Source organism: Phyllostomus discolor, chromosome 5 (assembly GCF_004126475.2).
Source record: "Phyllostomus discolor isolate MPI-MPIP mPhyDis1 chromosome 5, mPhyDis1.pri.v3, whole genome shotgun sequence".
In the NCBI taxonomy this organism is placed as follows: Eukaryota; Metazoa; Chordata; class Mammalia; order Chiroptera; family Phyllostomidae; genus Phyllostomus; species Phyllostomus discolor.
This window is the reverse complement of record NC_040907.2, coordinates 13,307,079-13,328,555: the sequence shown is the minus strand read 5'-3', so window position 1 is coordinate 13,328,555 and position 21,477 is coordinate 13,307,079. Positions and strand designations below refer to the sequence as shown.

The window sequence follows — 21,477 nt, the reverse complement described above, 5'->3', positions numbered from 1 at the left end:
ACAAATTCCGCCATTTCCACACACTACCTGGACTATTATTCAGTTCAGATTTTCCTTTAAATCCATCATACACCAATTCAATGATGCCGGCTATGTATTTTTAAATGCATTTTAAGACTGCCACTAAACTTTAAAATGTTTTCTGGCATGCCGCATCAGTCATCTTGGGGTCCATGGGAGGCACTCACTCACCTGAAGTGAGGTGACAGACCCAAGCCGTACCCCGGGAGAGCAGCTGGGTGTCCCGATCTGGATGGGAGGGGCAAGTTGCCCAAGAGCAGGCCGGGACCTGGGCTGTGGGGTAGGGGCTTCTGTTCCTCGGCCTCGTGGCCCCGCACCTGCTCCCTGAGCTCTCACCGCCTGTCCTTCTGTCCTAGTTCTCTCTGTCCTACGAGGGCTTCTCTCTGCTTCCTGAAAGCCTCTATTATTGGCAGCTGCCCCAGGCCTTCCTGGGGAACAAGGTAACAGGGAGGTGGGAGGGTTAGAGGGGTGTCGTGGAACCCTGAAATAGCAGAGGGCCCTTTGTCAAAGCCCTCCACAGTCAGATGGGGAGACCGAGGCCCATAGCAGGGAAGGGACTTGTCTGGGGTCCCACGTTCGGGTCAGAGGAGGGCTGAGGTCGAACCCAGCTCAGCACTTGCTCCTCAGCGGCCACAGGCCCCTGGCAGAGGAGCTGTCTTACTGGGAAGTAGACACCCCTTCTTTAGGTTCCCTTCGCCCTGTATCTAGATCACTGGACTGGCTCTTGGCACTACGGTTGTTCACTCGAGAAGCATTAATCAAGCACTTACTGTGCGCTGCGTTGTGCGTGGGCGGAAGACCTGGCCTCTCAGAGCCGGCTCACCGTTAGTCTGGTGATCTTGCATGTTCTCCTCAGCGGCGTCGTCACTGTTTTTAACATTAGTGTCAGTACTGATGTCACCATCTTGTCCCAAGTGATTTAGGATCTTCTAAGGGACACGCATAATCTGCAATAACACACCACACAGAGGAGCAGACGAGACGGTCTGGTCTGGGGGAAATGAGGGCAGGAAGCTCCGTGGCAGCCGCGGGTGGAGCTGGGCGTGCTGGGGGCTTGGCAGCACCGAGGCTGTGAGCTCACAGGCTCGAGGAAGGTGTTTTACGTGGCCTGTGTTACTTAATCTTCCTGCTGTCCTTCCGGGTATTTTTACTGCCATTTCCATGTGAGGAAAGTGGGGCTCAGAGAGGTGAAGTGATTTCCAAGGCTGTCCAGCCAGTGGAGCTGGATTTGAACCCCAGTCTCAGGCTGCAGAGTCTGCTCCCTTAGCCACCCTGCTGCACACGCCTGCAGCTTGGTCCTGGGCATGGCAGTGAACTTGCTGGCATCTGACGCAAACGGAAAACCAGTTGTTTCATGGCTGCCTGGTTATGGCCATGTTCTTCTTACCTTCCCCTGGGCTGGTAGAGAACATCCTCGGGACCCGTGTAGCCCAGGGCCTGGCATGTGGTCAACAGGTCCTTAATGAGTGCTCCCAACTGAATGAGCACAAGGTGAACAAATGGGCCAGGCCTGACGCCCTGCGGCGGCATCGGTTTGAAGATCTGCCCTGGTGGCAGAGGAGAGAAAGGAAAGTCTGGTGGGGCAGAGCCGAGGCCTTGGCTGCCCACTGGAGAGCCGCCTGCAGCCAACACGAGGGCTGTGCCATGGTGAGCCATAGAGAACCTCATCCGGCTAGCTTGCCTGCAGCAAAGAATATATTGGCTCATGTGACTACAAAGTCCAAGGATAGCTGCTATCAGGCATGGCTGGATCCAGGGGTTCATTAGGACTTTATCTCAGTTGGCGTCCTTCTCTGGCTTTCAATATGACTAGTGAAGGAAATTTCTGTTTCAGTAGAAACAGCAGACTTGCCAGGTTCATGTGTCCACCCTGGATGGAGCAGAGAGGGAACATGGTAGGATGACAGATTGGCCAGGCCTGGCGAATGTCTCCTTTCAGACCACATGGCCTGCTTGTAGGAAATAGTTTCCTTTAACGCAAAACAGGGCTGCAGTTGGCAAAAAGCAGGGGAATGGATTCTGAGCAAAGAAAACCCACCTGCCCAGGAGGCAAGAACTCTGAGGGCCCACCCCCATGGCCAACCTCCCCTTGGTGGTCACTGTCATCATTACCCTCGTCTGCTTTCTGGGAAATTCCTTTCAACGGAAAGGGACTTGGAGCATGTTTGCTGTGATTGTCAGACACTGGGAAATGGGGAGCCCCTCCCAAAACAGAAAAGAGACTGTTCAGGGCCACTGCCACCAGCTCTGAGGCTGTGAAGGAACTGAGCGACATCCTGTCTCCTAGGTGAGCACAGGCCATGCACAGTAACCGGCCTCTGGTTGGATGGTGGGGAGGGGAGGGACAGCACAGGTGTAAAAGTGCCTTGAGAGGCTCCACCCCCTCACCTGTACAGTCACCCCGCCCCCCACCCCAGAGGAGGACAGAGTCAGGCTGTGACTGCAGGGCTGGCCTCTTTGCAGGTGGCAGCCTATGGCGGGAAGCTGCGATACACCCTGTCCTACACATCCGGGGCCCAGAGTAGCCCGCTCTCTGACCCTGATGTCCAGATCACGGTGAGCATGTGGATTCCATGCCAGGCGGGTGGAAGGGGAAGTCAGTGGGCACCCTCAGAGTTTCTCTTGTCCTTGCAGTCCAGCCGTCAGCTGGCCTGGCACAAGCAGGAGGCATTAGGCCCATGCCCCCACCTCTGCATCTGGCTGGACAGTATGCAGGCAGAGGCCCAGCTGCTGGGAGAAGGGGGCAGTGGGCATGTACCAGATTCCTCTGGGCACAAGAGCCTGGGAGATTGGAGGGAGGGGAGGCTGGTGTTACAGAGAGGCTGGAACCTGGTGGAGAGCCCCACTGTCCGCAGGAGCTTGTTATTTTCCCTCCCAACCCCTCTGCTGTCTCCCCAGGGCAACAACATCATGCTGGTGGCCTCCCAGCCAGCGCCGCAGGGCCCCGAGAGGAAGCGCTATGAGATTGTTTTCCGAGAGGTGAGGGGTACTCGGCCACCCTGTTTCCAACTGACCCCTCCACCCTCGCCCTGGAGCCTGGCTTTGATGCCAGCTGTACTGCTTCCCACTTCTGTGTTCTCACCTCGAAGTCCTTCACCAGTGCCTGGAGGGCAGGAGTTGGGGGACGGGGTGGGAGGCTGCAGAGGCAGCGCACCAAGCCCAACACCCCTCACCCACACTTGCCGTCATCCCCCTACCCAGGAATTCTGGCGCCGGCCTGACGGACAGCCAGCCACACGTGAACACCTCCTGATGGCGCTGGCTGACCTTGACGAGATCCTGATCCGGGCCACATTCTCCTCGATGCCAGTGGCAGCCAGCATCAGCTCCGTCAGCCTGGAGGTCGCCCGGCCAGAGCCCTCACAGGGGCCCCGGGCCCTGGAGGTGGAGGAATGCCGCTGCCCCCCGGGCTATGTCGGCTTGTCTTGCCAGGTGAGCATGGCCAGCCCAACACCTGCTCTGGCACAGCCATTCGATGCAGAAGGGTCACCCTTTGAAAGGGGGGTGGGAGGGGTGGGGGTCCTTCCTTAGGCCTGTAATAAGGCTGTCCATGGGAGCCAGGCCCCAGGAAAATGCCTCTGCCAGTGGGGAGCGAGATGCATGGGTCAGTAGGAGAGTCCTACTGGGAGGGAAGGGCCGTGAGGGTGGGACAGGGGCTGCCAGTTGGAGAGAATCCAAGAGCACCTGCAAGGCTGGCTGGAGGCAGAACTGCAGGAGGACAGGGCCTGAGCCCGTCGCTGACCACCCCAACCCCCAGACACACAGCAGGCAACCAGTTCGCATCTGATGAGTGAACGTGGAGCTGCAGAAGGGGAGCCACAGGAAGGGAGGGGCGGGGTTGCAGTGCCAGTGGGCCACTGGGAGATCCGGTGGGAGAACAGCCCCACCCCCCACGCAGGAACCCCGCAGTGGGCCGTTCGCATCGCCGCACTTTTACCTCTGTGCTCCTCTGCTGTGGCCACAGGAATTTTCTGAATCCAACTATGTGAACTTCAGGTCCCTTGAAATGATAAAATGTAGCAATTTTGAAGGAGAACCCCTGGGGAAAGCAGAATCCCTGGTGCGCATCTTGTGCAGTGAAGCAAAACAGATGTATAAACATGCCTTTGAAATGGTCGGGGGCGGGGGGGAGAGGGAGGGCCTGGGGAGGTCTCAAAGGAACGGGTGGCGAACAGGAATTCATTGTCTTCAGAGCCCCCGATTACTCACTTAGAACGGACGAGACATCCTTGGCCGTGTGCGTGCAGCCTCCTTCACTCTAGTGAACGTGAAAATAGTCATCAAGATCTTCAAGGGCTCGTTCCAAATCCAGTCTCCTCCTTCCATGCGGAGGTTAAGGTTTTCAACAGAGACCCCGCCAGAAGAAGTTTCAGGAACAAAGTCCTGGGGGTGCAGATGGGTTCTCCATTCAGAAAGAGCTACTATTTTAGTACATGTGCATGGGTGGAGATGCCAGGCTGGGGTCGGACAGTATCCCAGCTTTGGAGTGTTGAGAAAGTGACCACGGAGACATGGAGGAGGATCTGCCGAGAGAGGATTGGGGGCGTGGAGGGCTGGGCCTGGGATTGCCCCTCCAACAGCCAATGGGAGTCTAGATGGTGGGAGGGGTCGGAGGGTGTGGGTTTCTGAGTCCCCTGGCTCCTGATGGGACCACGCCGGAGATGGAGACCAACCTTCCTTTCTCTCCCCCCAGGACTGCGCCTCGGGCTACACACGCACTGGGAGTGGACTCTACCTCGGCCACTGCGAGCTGTGTGAATGCAACGGCCACTCGGACCTGTGCCACCCAGAGACTGGGGCCTGCTCGGTACGATGCACGCAGGGCCGGGGCAGGGGTCCGCTTGGCTGGGTACCGGGGTCTGGGTCAGGTACCAGGGGCTGGCTGTGGGATCGGGAGGGGGTGGCTCAGGAAGGTAGGCCTAGGTCCAAGGCCAAGGTCATGGCCCCAGAGCTGTGGGACAGAGCACCTAGAGCAGCCGGTCTGGTCACCCAGGGGCGGCAGGCATGGTGGGGTGGCCGGAACTGTAGAATAACATCTATCTTTATAAAGAAGACTTGGGTCTCTGCGATTTTTCACCGCCCAAGGGGCATATGCGCTCCGTAGAAGAGTGAGGCTGCAGAGGTAGCCCAGGAGGAAGCGCAAGTCCCCCGTGACCCTGCCATCCCGGTCAGCATCAGTGCGGGGTGGTTTCGCTCTTCTTCTGGGCAAACACTTATACATATTAATGTGCCTTTTGCTTTCCAAAAACAGACATAGGGTCATCGTGTTTAGTGTTCGGCTGTTTTCACTTACAGGTGCATGACTATCTTTCCATATCATTAAGCACTTTTTTTTCCGGAACTTCTCACAGTGTGTATAGCCCCCCAGGGTATGGGGTCAAGGATTGGGTTGACAGAGCAAGAAACAGGCTATATAAAAACCCTCACGCATTTTTTATAATAAAACATTTATTTTAACAATAGCTCTCCCCCCACATACCCAGGTGTATACTTTTACTTTCCTATAATTCAGGGGCGTCAAACTCATTTTCACCAGGGGCCACATCAGCCTCACGGTTGCCTTCAAAGGACTGAATGTAATGTCAGGACTGTACAAGTGTAACTACTCCTTAACTCGGGGCAAGGAGCTGGCGCTGCCGCCGAGTAGAAACAAGGTGCCGGGCCGGATAAAACAAGGTGGAGGGCCTTGCGTTTGCCGCCTGTGCTATAATTCTATAGGTGTTTAGGTAGAAAAATATAAGAAATGCAATCAACATCATCCTTTTTGATAGATATTTGGGTGAGTGTTGCTTTTCATTTATCCAGCCCCCTGTTCGTGGATGTTTAGGTTTATTCCCAGCATTTCGCTTTTATAAGCACCCCTGGGATGCATCCACAGACGTGGCATTTCCAGAGCAAAGCCTTCCGAGGCTGTAAGGCTTACCCGGGGTGAGTGGCTGACGTCCTTGTGCCTCGCAGCAATGCCAGCACAACACCGCCGGGGAGTTCTGCGAGCTGTGTGCGCCTGGCTACTACGGAGATGCCACGGCCGGAACGCCCGAGGACTGCCAGCCCTGTGCCTGCCCGCTGACCAACCCCGAGAACATGTGGGTGCCCTTGCTCAAGGCCCAGGGAGGAATTCCCACCGAGGAGCAGAGGGTTTTCCCCGGCTGTCAGGGCAGAGCGAAGGGAGCAGGGTGGGGCGGGAACGTCCCCTGGCCTGACCTGTGCCTCTCTGCCCCAGGTTCTCCCGCACCTGTGAGAGCCTGGCGGCCGGTGGGTACCGCTGCACGGCCTGCGAACCTGGCTACACCGGCCAGTACTGTGAGCAGTAAGTTTGCAAATGGGAAGGGTGAAGGGAGGGGGCATATGGTAACCCCTGATGAGAGCCCTGGATGGTGTTGCTCAGAAAGGTCTCCACCAGGATCACGCTCCTCCCCTTGACTCCCCGTTGCCCTTGGGACAGTCCCAAGCTCCTTAGGTAGCCTTGTCACCCTTCAGTCTCACCCCACGTCAGCACCTAACTCTGCTCTAGGTGGGCTTAACTTCTCGACTAGTCGATGTTCAGGTTTTTGCACGTACTGTTCCCTTTACATGGAACATTCTTCAGCCTCGAACTGCCCCTTCCTGGCTAACCCCTGTTTAGCCTTCAAGGCTCAGCTTCATCCATTCATTCAGCACATTGTTACTGAGCATCTGCTGAGCACCGTGGAGCGTGCAGAGGTGATGGAGGTTCAGTGGTGGACAAAACATTCAGTGCCAGCCCTGTGGAGTCTGCCACCTGTAACGGGAGACAAGACAGCAAAAAGGCAGTCACACCAATAGAGAGTCACGGGCAGAGCGATGAGTTCTCGGAAGAGGGCAGCCTGCTCCCAGGGATCATAACAGCTCAGGAGCCCCATTCTCTGGGAAGCCTCATTCTCAGGGCCGGATCTGTGCACGCACAGCCCCCAGTACGTGTCCCTCACTCTGATTTCACATAGGTTTCGTGTTGGTTTCCCGACGACGGGTAAGTTCTGTAGAGCAGGGGACTCCATGTTCACCATTGGATTTCCATAACCTAGCATAATAGTTGCTTAACACATATTTGTCGAATGAATGTTTTCCTGGAGAATAAAGGCTTTACCACCCCCACTACCCGACCTGCTGATATTCCCTTGCACCTCCTTTAAGGCCCCGTGTGGGGGCCTCTTTGGTGCCTGAGATCCTTCCAGAGCACTGAGCCTTCCCACCCCACGCTGGGCAGCCGGCTGAACTTCTGGCTCCCCAAGTCCGCCATGAGGCCCAGGTGCCCTGGAAGCTGACAGAGTTGGTCCTCGTTCTTCCCTACAGGTGCGCCCCAGGTTACGTGGGGAACCCCAACGTGCAGGGCGGTCGGTGCCTGCACCAGGGTAAGTGGGACCACGGCCGCAGGCCAGGGTAATGGGCAAGTCGGGGAGCCTGGGGAGTTTGAGAGGCACGAGGTCTGGAGGACAGGGCTCGGCATGGGGCAGGACCGTCTCTGGAAAGACAGAGACTCGGAGATGCTGTCGCGTGCGGGGGGCCTCCCGCCTGAATGGGCTCTCCCACGCCCCTCTCCCCCCACCAGCAGACCAAGCCCCTCTGGTGGTCCAGGTGCAGCCGGCTCGGAGCATAGTATCCCAAGGCAGCCCCCACTCCCTGCGGTGCCAGGTCAGTGGGAGCCCGCCCCACTACTTCTACTGGTCTCGTGAGGATGGGCGGCCCTTGCCCAGTGGCACCCAGCAGCGACATCAAGGTACCCGTGGCCCCCAGCCCCAGGAACCACCCGGGGGAGGGGAGGCCCGGGGCTGGGTGGTGGGGGAGGGGTGACTCCCACCTGCTCCCCACCAGGCTCCGAGCTGCACTTCCCCAGCGTCCAGCCGGCAGACGCCGGAGTCTACATCTGCACCTGTCGCAACCTCCATCATGCCAACACCAGCCGGGCAGAATTGCTGGTCACCGGTGAGTCCCTGCTTGCCTCGCTCGTCCCCAAGACCGCCTAGGCTGGGGGGGGCTGCGGGCTGCAGACCAGGCTGCAGGAGCATTTATGGACCAGAGGGGGTGGTGCTTGCCTGGACAAGGCCGCCGGCCGTGGAGACGGGGAGAGGTGACAGAGACAAGGCTGGTTTTAGAGCAGAGGTCAGGACTTGATTGTGGTCACTGAGGGGGAGACAGAAGTCTAGGATGGTGCCCAGCCATCAGCTCTCTAGCAGCTGGGCAAGTGGGGTGCCATTTACAGAGGCTCAGTAGGAGGCTGTCTTTATTTGGGCTCCCCCAAAGAGCAGAGCCCGAGACAAGGATTTGTGTGGACATAGTTTATTCAGAGGCGAAGTGAGAGAGGGAAGAGAAGGCATCCAGTAAAGGGTGTGCTACTGAGCAAGTGACCACCGTGAACTATTGTCGTTCACTGTAGCCAAGGGGACTCTGGGAAATGCCCGAGTAAAACGTGCACCCCAGGGCCAAGGAAGCTGGGGTATGTACGTGCCAGCTCCTGTCGGTCATCGCTGGGGGCCTGTTCTAGGAGCATCAGTTCCCCTGTGCCCTGCTGCCCCTCCTGGGCAGGCACAGTGGTCTCTGGTGACCGGAGAGAGCCCTCGTGCAAAGAAGCGCAGCAGCTGGCAGGAGTCAGGCGGGATGGCACCGGAGGGACAGGATGAGGGAACTGGGCGGGTCACCGGCAGCAGCTGCTACAAACAGATCAGAGGGGATCCCGAGGTGGAGACTAAGTCGGTGCATCAGGCAGGCTTCGGACATGGGAATGTGCGACTCAGGAAGGAGGCCCTGGCTGGGGAAATGAATCTGGGGCTGCTGGCGCAGGGATGGCATTTAAAACCACGGGCCAGGGTGAAATCACCCAGGGAGAGTGTGGCTCGAGGACAGGGCTGGGACAGAGCCACAAGGAACCCTGATTTCAACAGGTCAAATTAAAGAGTCTTTTATTGTAGAAGACTGAGCGGGTGGGGCCAGTGAGCGAGGAGGAGTCTGGGGAGAGGTGTGTTGGGAGCTGAGAGGGGAGAAGGTTTCTAGGAGGCGGGCGCTCGGCCTCACCATGTGCCCCGAGGAAGTGAGATATGGCCCAGAAATAACCCCTGGAGGCCGTGCTTTGACACGGGCTGTTTTCAGTGGAGGGAAGGGGGAGGGAGCAGATTAGGGTGAGGCAGAGGATGGGTGGGGAGGCAGCAAGTGTGGACAACCCTTTCAAGAGTGTTGGCTCTGAAGGGAGACCAAGAAGTGGGGTAGTAGCTGGGGAGCGCACGGGGTCAAGGGGCCCTTTTCAGAGATGGGAAGTTCCAGAACACATTTGTCTGCAGGGGGGGATGATCCAGAGGAGAGGGAGGGGAGAGACGGATGCAGCCAGGGGGCACAGCAGAGGGGGGGCTCCGCCACTCGGAAAGTGGAGGGAGTGGGGGGCAGAGTCTCGTTCTTCAGGGACCCGGAAAGGGGGAGGCAGGTGGACCTGGGGAGATGGGAAAAGTCCTGTCTAGCAGTTTCAAGTTTCTCAGTAAGTGTGAACCGAAGCTGAAACCGTTAGCCATGAAAGCAACCTGGGGGGTTGGGAGGGTGAAGAAGATGGGAGGAGGTGTGAAATGGTTTTGGGGCGGACGGAAACTTGAACCAGACAGGGAAGCCCCGTTGGAGTGAAGTGCAAAGTGTTCAGAGCTCATCTGCGGTCTGTGGTCATGATTGGAGCCAGGTGGACTCCTGGTGTGCGGTTCTGCCGTCACAGCCCGCCGGCGGCTCAGTGCCCGCAGCAAAAAGACAGATAATGGGGATCGGATGGATGAGGGCGGGAAGTGCCAGGGAGTGGAATGGAATCTAAGCCAGACTGGGAAGCAAGCGGCACGCAGACAAGATGACGGAGAGAGAGAGCTGGTCACAGGACGGGGCCTGGCCAGCCCCTCACTGACTGGGGGGCTTCCCCACCCCGCCAACCCCCCCAACCCCCCGCCCCCCCCCCCCAGAGGCTCCAAGCAAGCCCATCACAGTGAAGGTGGAGGAGCAGCGGAGCCAGAGTGTGCGCCCCGGGGCCGACGTCACCTTCATCTGCACGGCCAAGAGCAAGGTGGGCGGGGCAGGGAGCGGTCACGGGGGAGACTTGTCTTCCAGAGCCTCCGAGTGCCACCCCTAACCCCCACCCCATCCCCGGCCCCACCTGCAGTCTCCGGCGTATACCCTGGTGTGGACCCGCCTGCACAACGGCAAACTGCCAGCCCGCGCCATGGATTTCAACGGCATCCTGACCATTCGCAATGTCCAGCCGAGTGACGCGGGCACCTACGTGTGCACTGGCTCCAACATGTTCGCCATGGACCAAGGCACAGCCACGCTGCATGTGCAAGGTACACCGTTCACGTCCAGGCCTGCCCCGCCCACCCCCAGCCTTTCCCAGTGCCCCCCCAGGACGTGTTCCGCTGACAGCCTCTGAGCCTCCACGGCATGCCAGGTCCTGGCCTAGACTCTGAAGAAACAGGGGAAAGAAGGTCAAACAGGAGCCCCACCCTCTTGCACTACACGCGTGTTCTAGTAGCGCAAAGATAAACATGGGAGCAGACAGGCAAACGGCACAGTTGCACACGGGGGTCGTAGCAAACGGTGACAGGGAAGTGAGAAAGCAGCTGGGAGAAGGCTGAGCTACTCTGCGTGGGGTGGTCAGGGAGGCCTCCCTGAGGAGGCGCCGTCTGCGCTGAGGCCTGAAGGGAGGGCGGGTGTCAGCCACTTAAAGAGCTGGGAGGGGGTGCCCCTGGCAGAGGAAGCGGCACGTGCTGAGGCCCTGAAGCGGGAGCACGCTGATGTGTTTGAGGCAAGGCCAGTGTGGCCGGAGCTGTGGACGGGGGGTGGGGGGGGGATGATGAACCGGAAGATGTCAGCGGAGGTGAGTGCACGTGGACGTGGGGAATCACAGCAGGGAGATTGGATTTTATTGAAAAAGTGACAGAGAGCCACGGATAGACCTTAAATGGGAAAGGAACAGGATCCCATTGGTATTTCAAGAGCTCCCTCTGCTCTGTGGCCGAAGGGCTATGAGGGGCTGGAGAGGAAGCAGACAGCAGCTTAGAGGCTGCTGCCATGGGTCAGAGGACTCTTGCCCCAACCGCGTGTTCTTTCTCCTCCCTCCTCAGCCTCAGGCACCCCATCTGCCCCCGTGGCCTCTATCCACCCACCACAGCTCACGGTGCAGCCCGGGCAGCTGGCCGAGTTCCGCTGCAGCGCCACAGGCCACCCCCTGCCCGCCCTTGAGTGGACAGGTGAGGCGGTGACAGCAATGACGTTTAGGGCCTGGCTCTCCTGGACGTGGGAGGCCAGGGGCAGGGTTCTAGGCTGGAGGGGAGGGGACAGCAATGCCCATCCCAGCAGGTGCTGACCCCATTCCCCCACGTCAGGGGGCCCTGGTGGCCAGCTTCCTCAGAAGGCACAGATCCACGGCGGCATCCTGCGCCTGCCAGCCGTCGAGCCCTCGGACCAAGGCCAGTACCTGTGCCGGGCCCTCAGCAGCGCTGGGCAGCACGTGGCCAGGGCTGTGCTCCACGTGCACGGTGAGAAGACAGGGCTGTGGGTGGGGCTGGGAGCGCATGGGCGGCCCAGAGAGGTATTCTCACAGGGCTCTGTCTGCAGGGGGCAATGGGCCCAGGGTCCAGGTGAGTCCAGAGAGGACCCAGGTGTATGAAGGCCGCACTGTCAGGCTGTACTGCAGGGCTCCAGGTGTGCCCAGTGCCACCATCACCTGGAGGAAGGAAGGGGGCAGCCTCCCCCCACAGGTGAGGAGATCCATCGGGACCAGGCCCATGGGCTCAGCAGAGTCCCAGCACTTGCCGCCTACCCCTCCCACCTGCACTTCCTGCTCCACCCCGTTCTGGTCCCCTTCACTTCCAAGAGGGCGGCCTGCTCAGACATCCCGGCAGGTAGCAGCTGTCGGCCTCTCGTTTTGTAGCCCAACTCTGCCCTCCTCGGTGCCCAGCCGGGCCCTCATGTTGCCTCTGTGCTTGCCTGTACCTTTCCCGCACTCTGCCCACCCTCGCTGGCGGGTCCTTGCCAGGCTGCCTCGGCCGCCCAGGCAGCTGACCCGTCTCCTGTGCGGCAGGCCCAGCCCGAGCACACGGACATCGCCACGCTGCTCATCCCAGACATCACAGCCGCCGACGCCGGCTTCTACATCTGCGTGGCCACCAGCCCTGCGGGCACCGCACAGGCCCGGATCGAAGTGGTCGTCCTCTCAGGTGCAGGGCCTCTGGGGGCTGAAGGAGCAGGGAGGGCAAGCCAGGGCCCCCTGAGGGGCCTACTCACTCCCCCTCTGCCCCCAGCTGCAGGTACCAGCCCCCTGCCGGTCAGGATTGAGTCCTCATCACCTTCTGTGACTGAAGGGCAGACACTAGACCTCAACTGTGTGGTGGCGGGGCTGGCCCACACCCAGGTCACGTGGTACAAGCGAGGGGGCATTCTGCCTGCCCGCGCCCAGGTACGAGGGTCCCGGAGCCTGTGGCAGGGGTGCTGGGGGTGGGTCTGTGTGCAGGTGGAAGCTCACACAGCCCTGGCACTCCTTGCGATCAGGGCCAGCCCTTCGATTTCCCCCTCCCTGGCATGGGCCGGCTCAGCAGGGCCAGTGAGCACTTGATGGATGACCCGCTGAGGCTCAGAGGGGGTGTCGGCCATGGCCCCCTCCCCATCCTCACATACCTCTGTCTCCACCCGGCCCAGGTGCACGGCTCCCGGCTTCGGATCCCCCAGGTTTCCTCCGCTGACTCTGGAGAATACGTGTGCCGTGTGGAGACCGGGTCAGGCGCCAAGGAGGCCTCCATCACCGTCTCTGTCCTCCATAGCACCCACTCAGGCCCCAGCTACACCCCAGGTGTGGAGCCGGGTGGGCCTGGGCGGAGGCCGGGCCCCGGGGTCTCCTCACCGTTCCCTGGGAAGGTGCCCGTGGTCTCCTCAGGTTAGGAGGGGCCACTAGGCAGGCTGTGGCCCTCCACTCCTTGCTTGGGGAGATGAGGGCACTGCAGGTGGGGATAAGGCTGACGCGGCTTACCTGGTGCACCATGATGAAGGTGCTGTTTTCAGAATTCACCAGGAGGCAGTAGAGTCAGGGTTCAACACTGACTTGGGAGCCGGGCTGACCTGGGCTCAAATCCTGGCCCTACTCCTTATCAGCCGTGAACTGGTTATTTCACCCTTTGGGGCCTCAGTTTCCTCCTCTGGGAAATGAGGATAGTACCACCACCCTACGGCAGGAAAACGGCCAACACTTTAGGAGGGAGCTGTGGCATTACTGTCTGCATCTTTTGGCCCTGCAGGCCAGAGAAGCTCATCACAGATCAAGGCAAATGGACCTTGAGCTCGGAGTTGGAGATGGGGGGAAAAAGGAGGGGAGTTTGGCTGGCCACGCTGAGGCAGAAGAGCGTGGTCCCCACCCCAGAAAGGCCTCCCTACTGACCAGACTCTCTGTGTCCCAGCTCCTGGTGGAGGCCCAGCTCGGGGCGGCTCCCAGCCCATCCGCATCGAGTCCTCCTCCTCCCACGTGGCTGAAGGGCAGACCCTGGATTTGAACTGTGTGGTGCCCGGGCAGGCCCACGCCCAGGTCACATGGCACAGGCGCGGGGGCAGCCTCCCCGCCCGGCACCAGGTACAATAGCCCCCCAGGGCCGGCCCGCTGGAGGGATGGGGCTGAGCTGCTCTGGCGCCCTCTGAACCCTGCCCCCCATTTGCACTTAGACCCACGGCTCCCTGCTGCGGCTACACCAGGTGTCCCCAGCCGACTCCGGTGAATACGTGTGCCGAGTAGTCCTTGGCTCTGGGCCCGTGGAGACCTCTGTTCTGGTCACCATCGAGGCCTCTGGCTCCAGCACTAACTCCATGCCTGGTAAGTGACTGCGGATGACAGGGCTACCTGGAGGACCTCCAAGGGGCTGAGGTCCTGGGACTCGTGTTGTGACTCGGGGCAGGGGATTCATGCTGAAGCCAGCTGTAGGGCCTGACCCAGGCAGACTCTACTTCTCAGAGTGATCTACCATCTCCCCGTCGTTCTTCTCTGGACACACCACTCCCCATGTTCCTGCCACTGCCCCCTCTTCCTCTCTCCCAGCCTGAACTGCCTTCATCTCTCCCACTGCCGCACCCTACTCTGCAAGGCTTCACCCTGCCCCAGGCCTTCCCTCGGGGTTGCTCAGCTGAGGACATCAAGCCCCGGCCACCAAACCCCCAAACCTATGGCTCTGGCCTTGGAAGACAAGGCTGAGCTGGCTCCAGGGTGGGAAGCTCTTGCTCTCCCTTTTGGAAGCATCTACTACCCTCACTCCTGTCCCCACAGCCCCAGGACCTGTCCCTCCTGTCAGGATCGAGTCCTCGTCCTTCACAGTGGCTGAGGGACAAACCCTGGATCTGAGCTGTGTGGTGGCAGGGCAGGCCCATGCCCAGGTCACGTGGTACAAGCGTGGTGGCATCCTCCCCGCCCGGCACCAGGTACAGAGTGGCAACAAGGTGGGAGGGGGCCAGCCAGGACAAGCCATGGACAGTGGGTTGCAGGGATCCTGGCCCCTGAGCTGAGGGGTGGCAGTGCCCAGCTCAGAGCAGCAGGGCAAGGGGGGCATCTGCTGGGCTCCGGGATGCCACCCTCACACCACTGCCCATGCTGCCCAGGTGCGCGGCTCCCGCCTCTACATCTTCCAGACGTCGCCAGCCGACGCAGGCGAGTACGTTTGCCGGGCCAGCAATGGTGCGGAGGCTTCCATCACGGTCACAGTAACCAGGACCCAGGGGGCCAACTTCGCCTACCGTGAGTAGGGCCACCAGGCTGGGCCGGGACAGAGAAAGGGGATAGGTGGCGGCAGCTGCAGAGACCTGGAGTGACTCACTGACCGTCTCCCCCAGCTCCTGTTGGCACCCAGCCCATCCGCATCGAGTCCTCCTCCTCCCACGTGGCTGAAGGGCAGACCCTGGATCTGAACTGTGTGGTGCCCGGGCAGGCCCACGCTCAAGTCACGTGGCATAAACGTGGGGGCAGCCTCCCCGCCCGGCACCAGGTACAGGACTGGAGGAAGCGTGGGCCAAGAGGGAGACAGGAGAGAGGCTCCTGGGTGCTGAGGTCAGAGATGGGGGAGGGGGAGGGGAAGGGGGGGGGGCTCCTCTGAGACAGGGGAGGCCTCGGCCCCCATCGTACCGATGGGTGCTTAGAGCCCAGGCTCTTGGAGCAGCGGTCCTCAGTGTGAATGCGGCGTCCACCACTGACTGGCTCATGACCTTGGGCGCGTTCCTTAACCTCTGTGTGGTAGTTGCAGCACCTGTTAAGTAGTAATAATAGTACCTACCTGACAGAACTGTCTTAAGGATAAGGTGAATTAATACAGATGCAAGGGACTCAGGGCTCTGGCTCATACAAAGCGCAATGAACTGTGTTCTTACTGTGATACCATTAGCTACCTTTTTAACTTCTATTTGCTTGATTATGCTATTCCAGTTGTCCCGATTTCCCCCCTTTCCCCCCCTCCACCAAGTACCCCCCACTCCCTCAGGCAATCCCCCACCGTTGTTCATGTCCGTGGGTCACACATATAGTAAGTTCTTTGGCTTCTCCATTTCCTACACTGTACTTTACATCCCTGTGGATATTCTGTAACTACGTATTTGTACTTTTCAATCCCCTCCCCTCTTCACCTGTGCCCCCACCATTATGTAACAATACATAAAATATAGTACTGCATTTTATAGAACTTAGGATGCCACTGATTGCGAGCTGCACTGTTATTTTATGTGCCTGTAAGAACAAAAAGCTGCCGTTCAGCTGTAAGATTATTCACTGTAAGAAGCATCAGAGACGTGGACAAGTGTGTCCCAGATTTGATGGAGTGTGTTATCAGTGCTTGCTCAGCTCACCGTGGCTCCTCCGGCCACCCACCCACCACCCCTGGGAGGAGACCCCTCGTCCCTACCCCTCAGCAGACAGAGCTGAGAGCCAGGCCTCAGGAGTCAGAGAGTGAGGCACGTTACAGGCTCGGGGGTCTCACAGGGCCCCCCTGACTTCGACCCCGTCCCCGCCAGACCCACGGCTCCCTGCTGAGACTCCACCAGGTGTCCCCCGCCGACTCTGGCGAGTACGTGTGCCGCGTGGTCGGGGGCTCCGTGCCTCTGGAGGCGTCCGTCCTGGTCACCATTGAGCCCGTAGGCACCGTTCCCGGTAAGTGGAGCTGGAGTGGAAGAACAAAGGCCCTGACCCCCCTCACCCACCCCTCCTCCTCCTCCCATCCCAGCCAGGGGCTGACCCCTCTGCTCTCTGTCCCCAGCGTTCGGGGTGACCCTCCCGATTCGGATCGAGTCCTCCTCCTCGCACGTGGCAGAAGGGCAGACCCTGGATCTGAACTGCCTGGTGACGGGGCAGGCCCACGCCCAGATCACATGGCACAAGCGCGGGGGCAGCCTTCCTGCTGGGCACCAGGTAGGAGGTGGGGAGCTAGTGGGGGGCCTGAAGGACCCTCGTGACTACAGAATAAGGGCCATAGGCTTTGGATCCAGGCATGTCTGGGTTCAGATGCTGCTCTCGGCTCTGGCCTGCCATGTCATTTGACGTCCCGATCCGTCGTGTCCTTGTCTGCCAAATGGGCCCTCACTGTCTGCTTTGCCTGTCCTGCAGCCCATCCATCAACAAATGCCAGTCCCCCAGGTCCTGCTGGGCCCAGTCCGCACACTGGGACAGGGAGTTCAAGGGTCACGAATGGTGGTTCTCCCTGGCAGCGCTTCCCTCAAGCTCCAGCGGGGGAGCCAGGCTGGGAGGGGCCAGAGGAGGGGGCCGGGGCCTGGCTGTGAGCCCCAGTGTCCACCCCTGTGCCTGCCTCCCTGTGCCCTCCCAGGTGCATGGCTCGAGGCTGCGGCTGCCCCAGGTGACTCCAGCCGACTCTGGGGAGTACGTGTGCCGCGTGGGCAGCAGCTCGGGCACCCAGGAAGCCTCCGTCCTCGTCACCATCCAGAAGCGCCTTGGCCCCTCCGTGCGTGAGTATCTCAGGGGCCACAGAAAGCGGTGTGCAGCTGCGAGGGCCGCGTCATCCCCAGCGGCTCCCATACCTGCCTCGTGTCTCGCCCTCCTAGCCCAGAGTGTGGTGTACCCCGTCCGCATCGAGTCCTCCTCGGCCTCCCTGGCCAACGGACATACCCTGGACCTCAACTGCCTGGTGGCCAGCCAAGCCCCCCACACCATCACGTGGTATAAGCGTGGAGGCAGCCTGCCCAGCCGGCACCAGGTACTCAGCCAGCAGGCAGAGAGAACAAAAGCTGAGCTCACCAGCCCTGATGGGAATCAGGAGGGGCACTCAGAACCTCTCCAGTGCTCATTTAGTCATTCAACAAACATTGGGTATTCTCACTATATGGGCCCTGGACCAGTGTTGAGGACCCAGAGACGAGTCTCTCTGACCTCAGTCGGATCCTGTGCTTTAACAGAACACTCTGTGATCCATCACTTGCTCCATCTCCCTAACAACTTGCTCCAAGCCAGGTCCCGCACCTGGCGCTGAGGACTGCAGACGGCCTGGGACAGGTGCCTGTCGTCAGGCAGCTCGCAGGCTGGAGGGTGGGGCAGTGCGGCAGGAGCCACAGCAGGGTGCTATGGAGCCCCTGGGCGTGGGCTTCAGTAGAGCAGTGTTAAGGCCAGAGGCAGTGTACTCCCAGGCCCAGAGCCTCAGGGAGGCCCCTGGGGGTATTTGGGAGGAGGCTGGGGTGGGGGCTGGCCCTGGGCCAGGCAGGGACGCTCCCGGAGCCCCTGAGCAGCAGTGCCCAGGACATGGATGTGCTGCCCTCACCTGCTGACACTTGCTCCCCTTCAGATCGTGGGCTCCCGGCTACGGATCCCCCAGGTGACACCAGCAGACTCAGGCGAGTACGTGTGTCACGTCAGCAACGGTGCCAGCTCCCAGGAGACTTCGCTGATCATCACCATCCAGGGCAGCAGCTCCTCCCACGGTGAGAGTGCACACACGGGGGGTCCAGGAGGTGGGCGCAGGGGGAGGTCCCTGGCGTAATCGCTGCTGACTGACTCTGGCCACATCGGACCCTCTCTGTCCCCAGTGCCCAGCGTCTCACCACCAATCAGGATCGAGTCCTCGTCCCCCACAGTGGTCGAAGGGCAGACCCTGGATCTGAACTGCGTGGTCGCCGGGCAGCCCCAGGCCATCATCACGTGGTACAAGCGTGAGGGCGACCTTCCCACCCGACACCAGGTACAGAGCGGAATGTGGCAGTGAGGATGGAACCCTCGCCTCCTGGGGTGGGTACAAGGACAGCTCCAGGGGCAGGCAGCCCAAGGCATTCGCTGGCCATCCTGGGGCAGTCCTCCCTCCTGCCCTGGATAGACAGAGGGTAGCCTCAGCAGGTCTGATGAGAAAGGCTGCGGGGAGCCCTGACCCGGCCCATGACCGCTTGGCCCCTCTGCTCCCTCTTTCCCTCTTCCCCTCTTCCCTCGCCCACCTGCCAGGCCCACGGCTCCCGCCTGCGGCTGCACCATATGTCCGTGGCTGACTCGGGCGAGTACGTGTGTCGGGCAAACAACAACATCGATGCCCGGGAGGCTTCCATCATGGTCTCAGTCTCCCCCAGTGCCGGCAACCCCTCCGGTAAGTCTGATGAAGACCCTGGAAGGGACCGGGCGTCACAGGGAACAGTGTTCCCTGGGGAAGAAGGACCCTGCGAAAGACGCTGGGGTTTGAATCCCGCCTGTGCCCCCAAGGGACTTGAGTGCTCCCCTCCTCCCCAGCTCCAGTCTCCTCCTCGGTGAAATGGGTGTACGGGTCATTCCGGCCTCACAGAGCTGTCCCATACGGTGGCTGCCGCCCACATGTGGCAATTCAGTCATTTAAAATTGCAGATTCACATCCTCACATGTCAAGTGCTCAGTGGCCACATGTGTGTGGCTAGTAGCCACTGTACTGGACACTGCAGGTGTTAGAGCATTTCTGTCATTGAAGAAAGTGTGTGAATGTCACAAGGACTGAATGAGTTAACACACATAAACTGCTTAGTACAGGGCCTGGCACGCTGTGAGTGCTTAATAAGTGTTAACTACTGTTATTACCCTGGGTGGGGGCGGTGCTTCTGTGGCTGAAGAGTCCAGCAACCCAGTTGTTCCCAAATCCGACTACGGCCAACGCCCTGACTTGGTATCTCTGTACCCTCAGTCCCTGGCAGTGCCACGCCCATCAGAATCGAGTCATCATCTTCACATGTGGCCGAAGGGCAGACCCTGGATCTCAACTGTGTGGTCCCTGGACAGCCCCACGCCCAGGTCACATGGCAGAAGCGTGGGGGCAGCCTCCCAGCTCACCACCAGGTACCGGAGTTTGGGGGCAGGAAATAGTGGGAGGGTGGGCCGCTGGAGGAGGAGGAGGAGGAGGAGGCCCCAGACAGGGGTCTGCCCCCTAAGCTCTGCCCAGGAAGGAGGCCTGGAGACCCTGTGGGATGCAGTGCCCACCTGCCCCAGTCCTTCAAGCATTCCCACTGCCACATCTGCTCCTCTGTCGCCCTCTCCTGTCCCTGCTCAGGCTCACGGCTCACTGCTGCGGCTGTACCGGGTGTCCCCGGCTGACTCGGGCGAGTACGTGTGCCGCGTGGTGAGCGGCTCTGGCTCCCTGGAGGCCTCGGTCCTGGTCACCATTGAGGCCTCGGGCCCCAGCACTGTTCCTGTCCCTGGTGAGCTTCCCCACGGTGGTGCTCGGAGGCTAGAGAAGGGGGACAGGGAGGGGGCCAGCAGGCAGAGGTCGGGAGCGAGGGCAAGTGGGGTTCAGCTCCAGGGCCCAAGGGCACAGACTTGGAGTCTGGCATGTATGTGCTCGAGTCCCGGCTCCTCTGTCCGCACTCTGAGATGTTGCACAGTCCTGTCGTCTCTGCGTTTCCCTTTCCTCGTCTGTAAAGTGGGGACAGTCGAGCTCTTGCAACAATTACCTGAGCACCCTAAAGGCTGGAGCTGCACCTCTAGGGGCATGTGAGGTGGTCTGAGGTGGCGCCTGATGGACATCTTTTATATTAATAGTGATATATTAGGGGGAAAATAGCAACATCACACCTGTCACGGTTTCATGGAAATCGTTGCTTATAATGGGGCTAAGTATTAAAGGGTTTTTGAAAGTGAATCAACAGAAAGGAACTGTAATTAACAGCACAGGGAGCACATGACTAGGGCAGACGTCATGATAAAAGTGCATGAGCTGTTCAGTAATAAACATGATATAGCACAAGTAATAAACACATAAATATGTGTTACGCTCACACATGTCACCTCGTTCCATCCTTATGCTAATGCCTGGAGGCAGGTAGGATTGCTCTCTTCATTTTACAGATGGGGAAACTGAGACACAGCTTCAGAAGTGAAGTACCTTTACAAAGGACCAATAAATGGCAGAGCTGGGTTTTGAACCTGGGCAGTCTGGCCCCAGAGTCTGGGTTCTGAGCCACACACTACCCGAGTTTAGGAAACATCATTGATCTGTGTGGAGGGGCTGGGACCTGAGCGCTGGTCGCCAGTGGTTCGAGGTGCACAGGGACCAGTGTCTGGGGTGGGACTGGGAAAATGGGGCACTTCTACCCCCAGACTAGCCCAGCTGCTCCTGGCTCAGGAGAATGGAAAAGGGGGAATCAAGGCTACCTCCCCACAGTCTCTAGTCTGAATATCTGGGCTCCCAGCCCAGGGGCTGAGGGCACAAGGGTGGGGGACCCAGCTCACTGATCTCTTCCCATGCCCCAGTCCCAGGCAGAGCTCCGCCCATCCGAATCGAGACCTCCTCCTCCCGTGTGGCCGAAGGGCAGACCCTGGATCTGACCTGCGTGGTGCCCGGACAGGCCCACGCCCAGGTCACGTGGCACAGGCGCGGGGGCAGCCTCCCCGCCCGGCACCAGGTGAGGGGGCTGGAGAAAGCAGAATGTTGGTACTCCCCACCCCACCCCACCCCCTGCCGGGGGGGGGGGGCAGTCCTGTTGGGATCCAGCCCCAGGAGGGAGGTGGCCCCAAGATCACTGGGAACCAGGAGGTCAAGAACAGGCTGGGCACGGCAGGGCCACCCTTGGCCCCCCAGCACCTTGGTGGCAATTTAAAGAAAATGGCTCTTGTTCAAGACTGGATTTCCTCCTACCAGGACAAGTGTCATAATAAACATGCTCCACAGTGTCTGATGTTGAAGGGGCTTACCTTCGACGGGACGCAGCCTACATAACTGTATACATGGCAGTCCCGGGGACGGGTACCAGAGGGCTTGGCCATCCTCAGGCCTTGGCCGCTGGCCCCCGGCTCACTCTCCTCACTCCCACCCCAATCTTGGCAGACCCACGGCCCCCTGCTGAGGCTGAACCAAGTGTCCCCTGCTGACTCGGGCGAGTACTCATGTCAGGTGACCAGCAGCTCGGGCACCCTGGAGGCTTCCGTCCTGGTCACGATTGAGGCCTCCAGCCCAGGCCCCATTCCTGGTGAGTGACGGCAGCAGTGGGCAGTGCTTGTGGGGGGGGTGCTTTCTGGCC

The 21,477-nt window shown here is 60.0% G+C and overlaps 1 protein-coding gene across 13 annotated transcripts in view; it reads left to right on the top strand.

The window, feature by feature from the left end:
- Positions 1-21,477, top strand: part of HSPG2 (heparan sulfate proteoglycan 2) — a 96,364-nt gene that overhangs the window by 58,091 nt on the left and 16,796 nt on the right. For 2 of the 13 annotated variants that reach the window (XM_036025491.1, XM_036025486.1), the window contains 33 exons: positions 2,485-2,577; positions 2,920-3,000; positions 3,223-3,453; positions 4,715-4,828; positions 5,980-6,107; positions 6,245-6,331; positions 7,333-7,391; positions 7,592-7,756; positions 7,852-7,962; positions 9,963-10,063; positions 10,160-10,340; positions 11,121-11,246; positions 11,382-11,534; positions 11,614-11,756; positions 12,080-12,215; positions 12,300-12,454; positions 12,694-12,856; positions 13,446-13,615; positions 13,705-13,852; positions 14,300-14,451; positions 14,629-14,764; positions 14,860-15,011; positions 16,027-16,162; positions 16,269-16,420; positions 16,833-16,971; positions 17,068-17,219; positions 17,802-17,937; positions 18,043-18,194; positions 18,449-18,587; positions 19,149-19,300; positions 19,512-19,659; positions 20,711-20,862; positions 21,285-21,426. In XM_036025491.1, coding sequence (XP_035881384.1) covers positions 2,485-2,577; positions 2,920-3,000; positions 3,223-3,453; positions 4,715-4,828; positions 5,980-6,107; positions 6,245-6,331; positions 7,333-7,391; positions 7,592-7,756; positions 7,852-7,962; positions 9,963-10,063; positions 10,160-10,340; positions 11,121-11,246; positions 11,382-11,534; positions 11,614-11,756; positions 12,080-12,215; positions 12,300-12,454; positions 12,694-12,856; positions 13,446-13,615; positions 13,705-13,852; positions 14,300-14,451; positions 14,629-14,764; positions 14,860-15,011; positions 16,027-16,162; positions 16,269-16,420; positions 16,833-16,971; positions 17,068-17,219; positions 17,802-17,937; positions 18,043-18,194; positions 18,449-18,587; positions 19,149-19,300; positions 19,512-19,659; positions 20,711-20,862; positions 21,285-21,426 — 4,585 coding nt within the window. Of the gene's footprint in view, positions 1-2,484; positions 2,578-2,919; positions 3,001-3,222; positions 3,454-4,714; positions 4,829-5,979; positions 6,108-6,244; positions 6,332-7,332; positions 7,392-7,588; positions 7,757-7,851; positions 7,963-9,962; positions 10,064-10,159; positions 10,341-11,120; positions 11,247-11,381; positions 11,535-11,613; positions 11,757-12,079; positions 12,216-12,299; positions 12,455-12,693; positions 12,857-13,445; positions 13,616-13,704; positions 13,853-14,299; positions 14,452-14,628; positions 14,765-14,859; positions 15,012-16,026; positions 16,163-16,268; positions 16,421-16,832; positions 16,972-17,067; positions 17,220-17,801; positions 17,938-18,042; positions 18,195-18,448; positions 18,588-19,148; positions 19,301-19,511; positions 19,660-20,710; positions 20,863-21,284; positions 21,427-21,477 lie in introns of all 13 variants that reach the window. The other 11 variants (XM_036025489.1, XM_036025485.1, XM_036025488.1 and 8 more) reach the window with 10 other exon arrangements.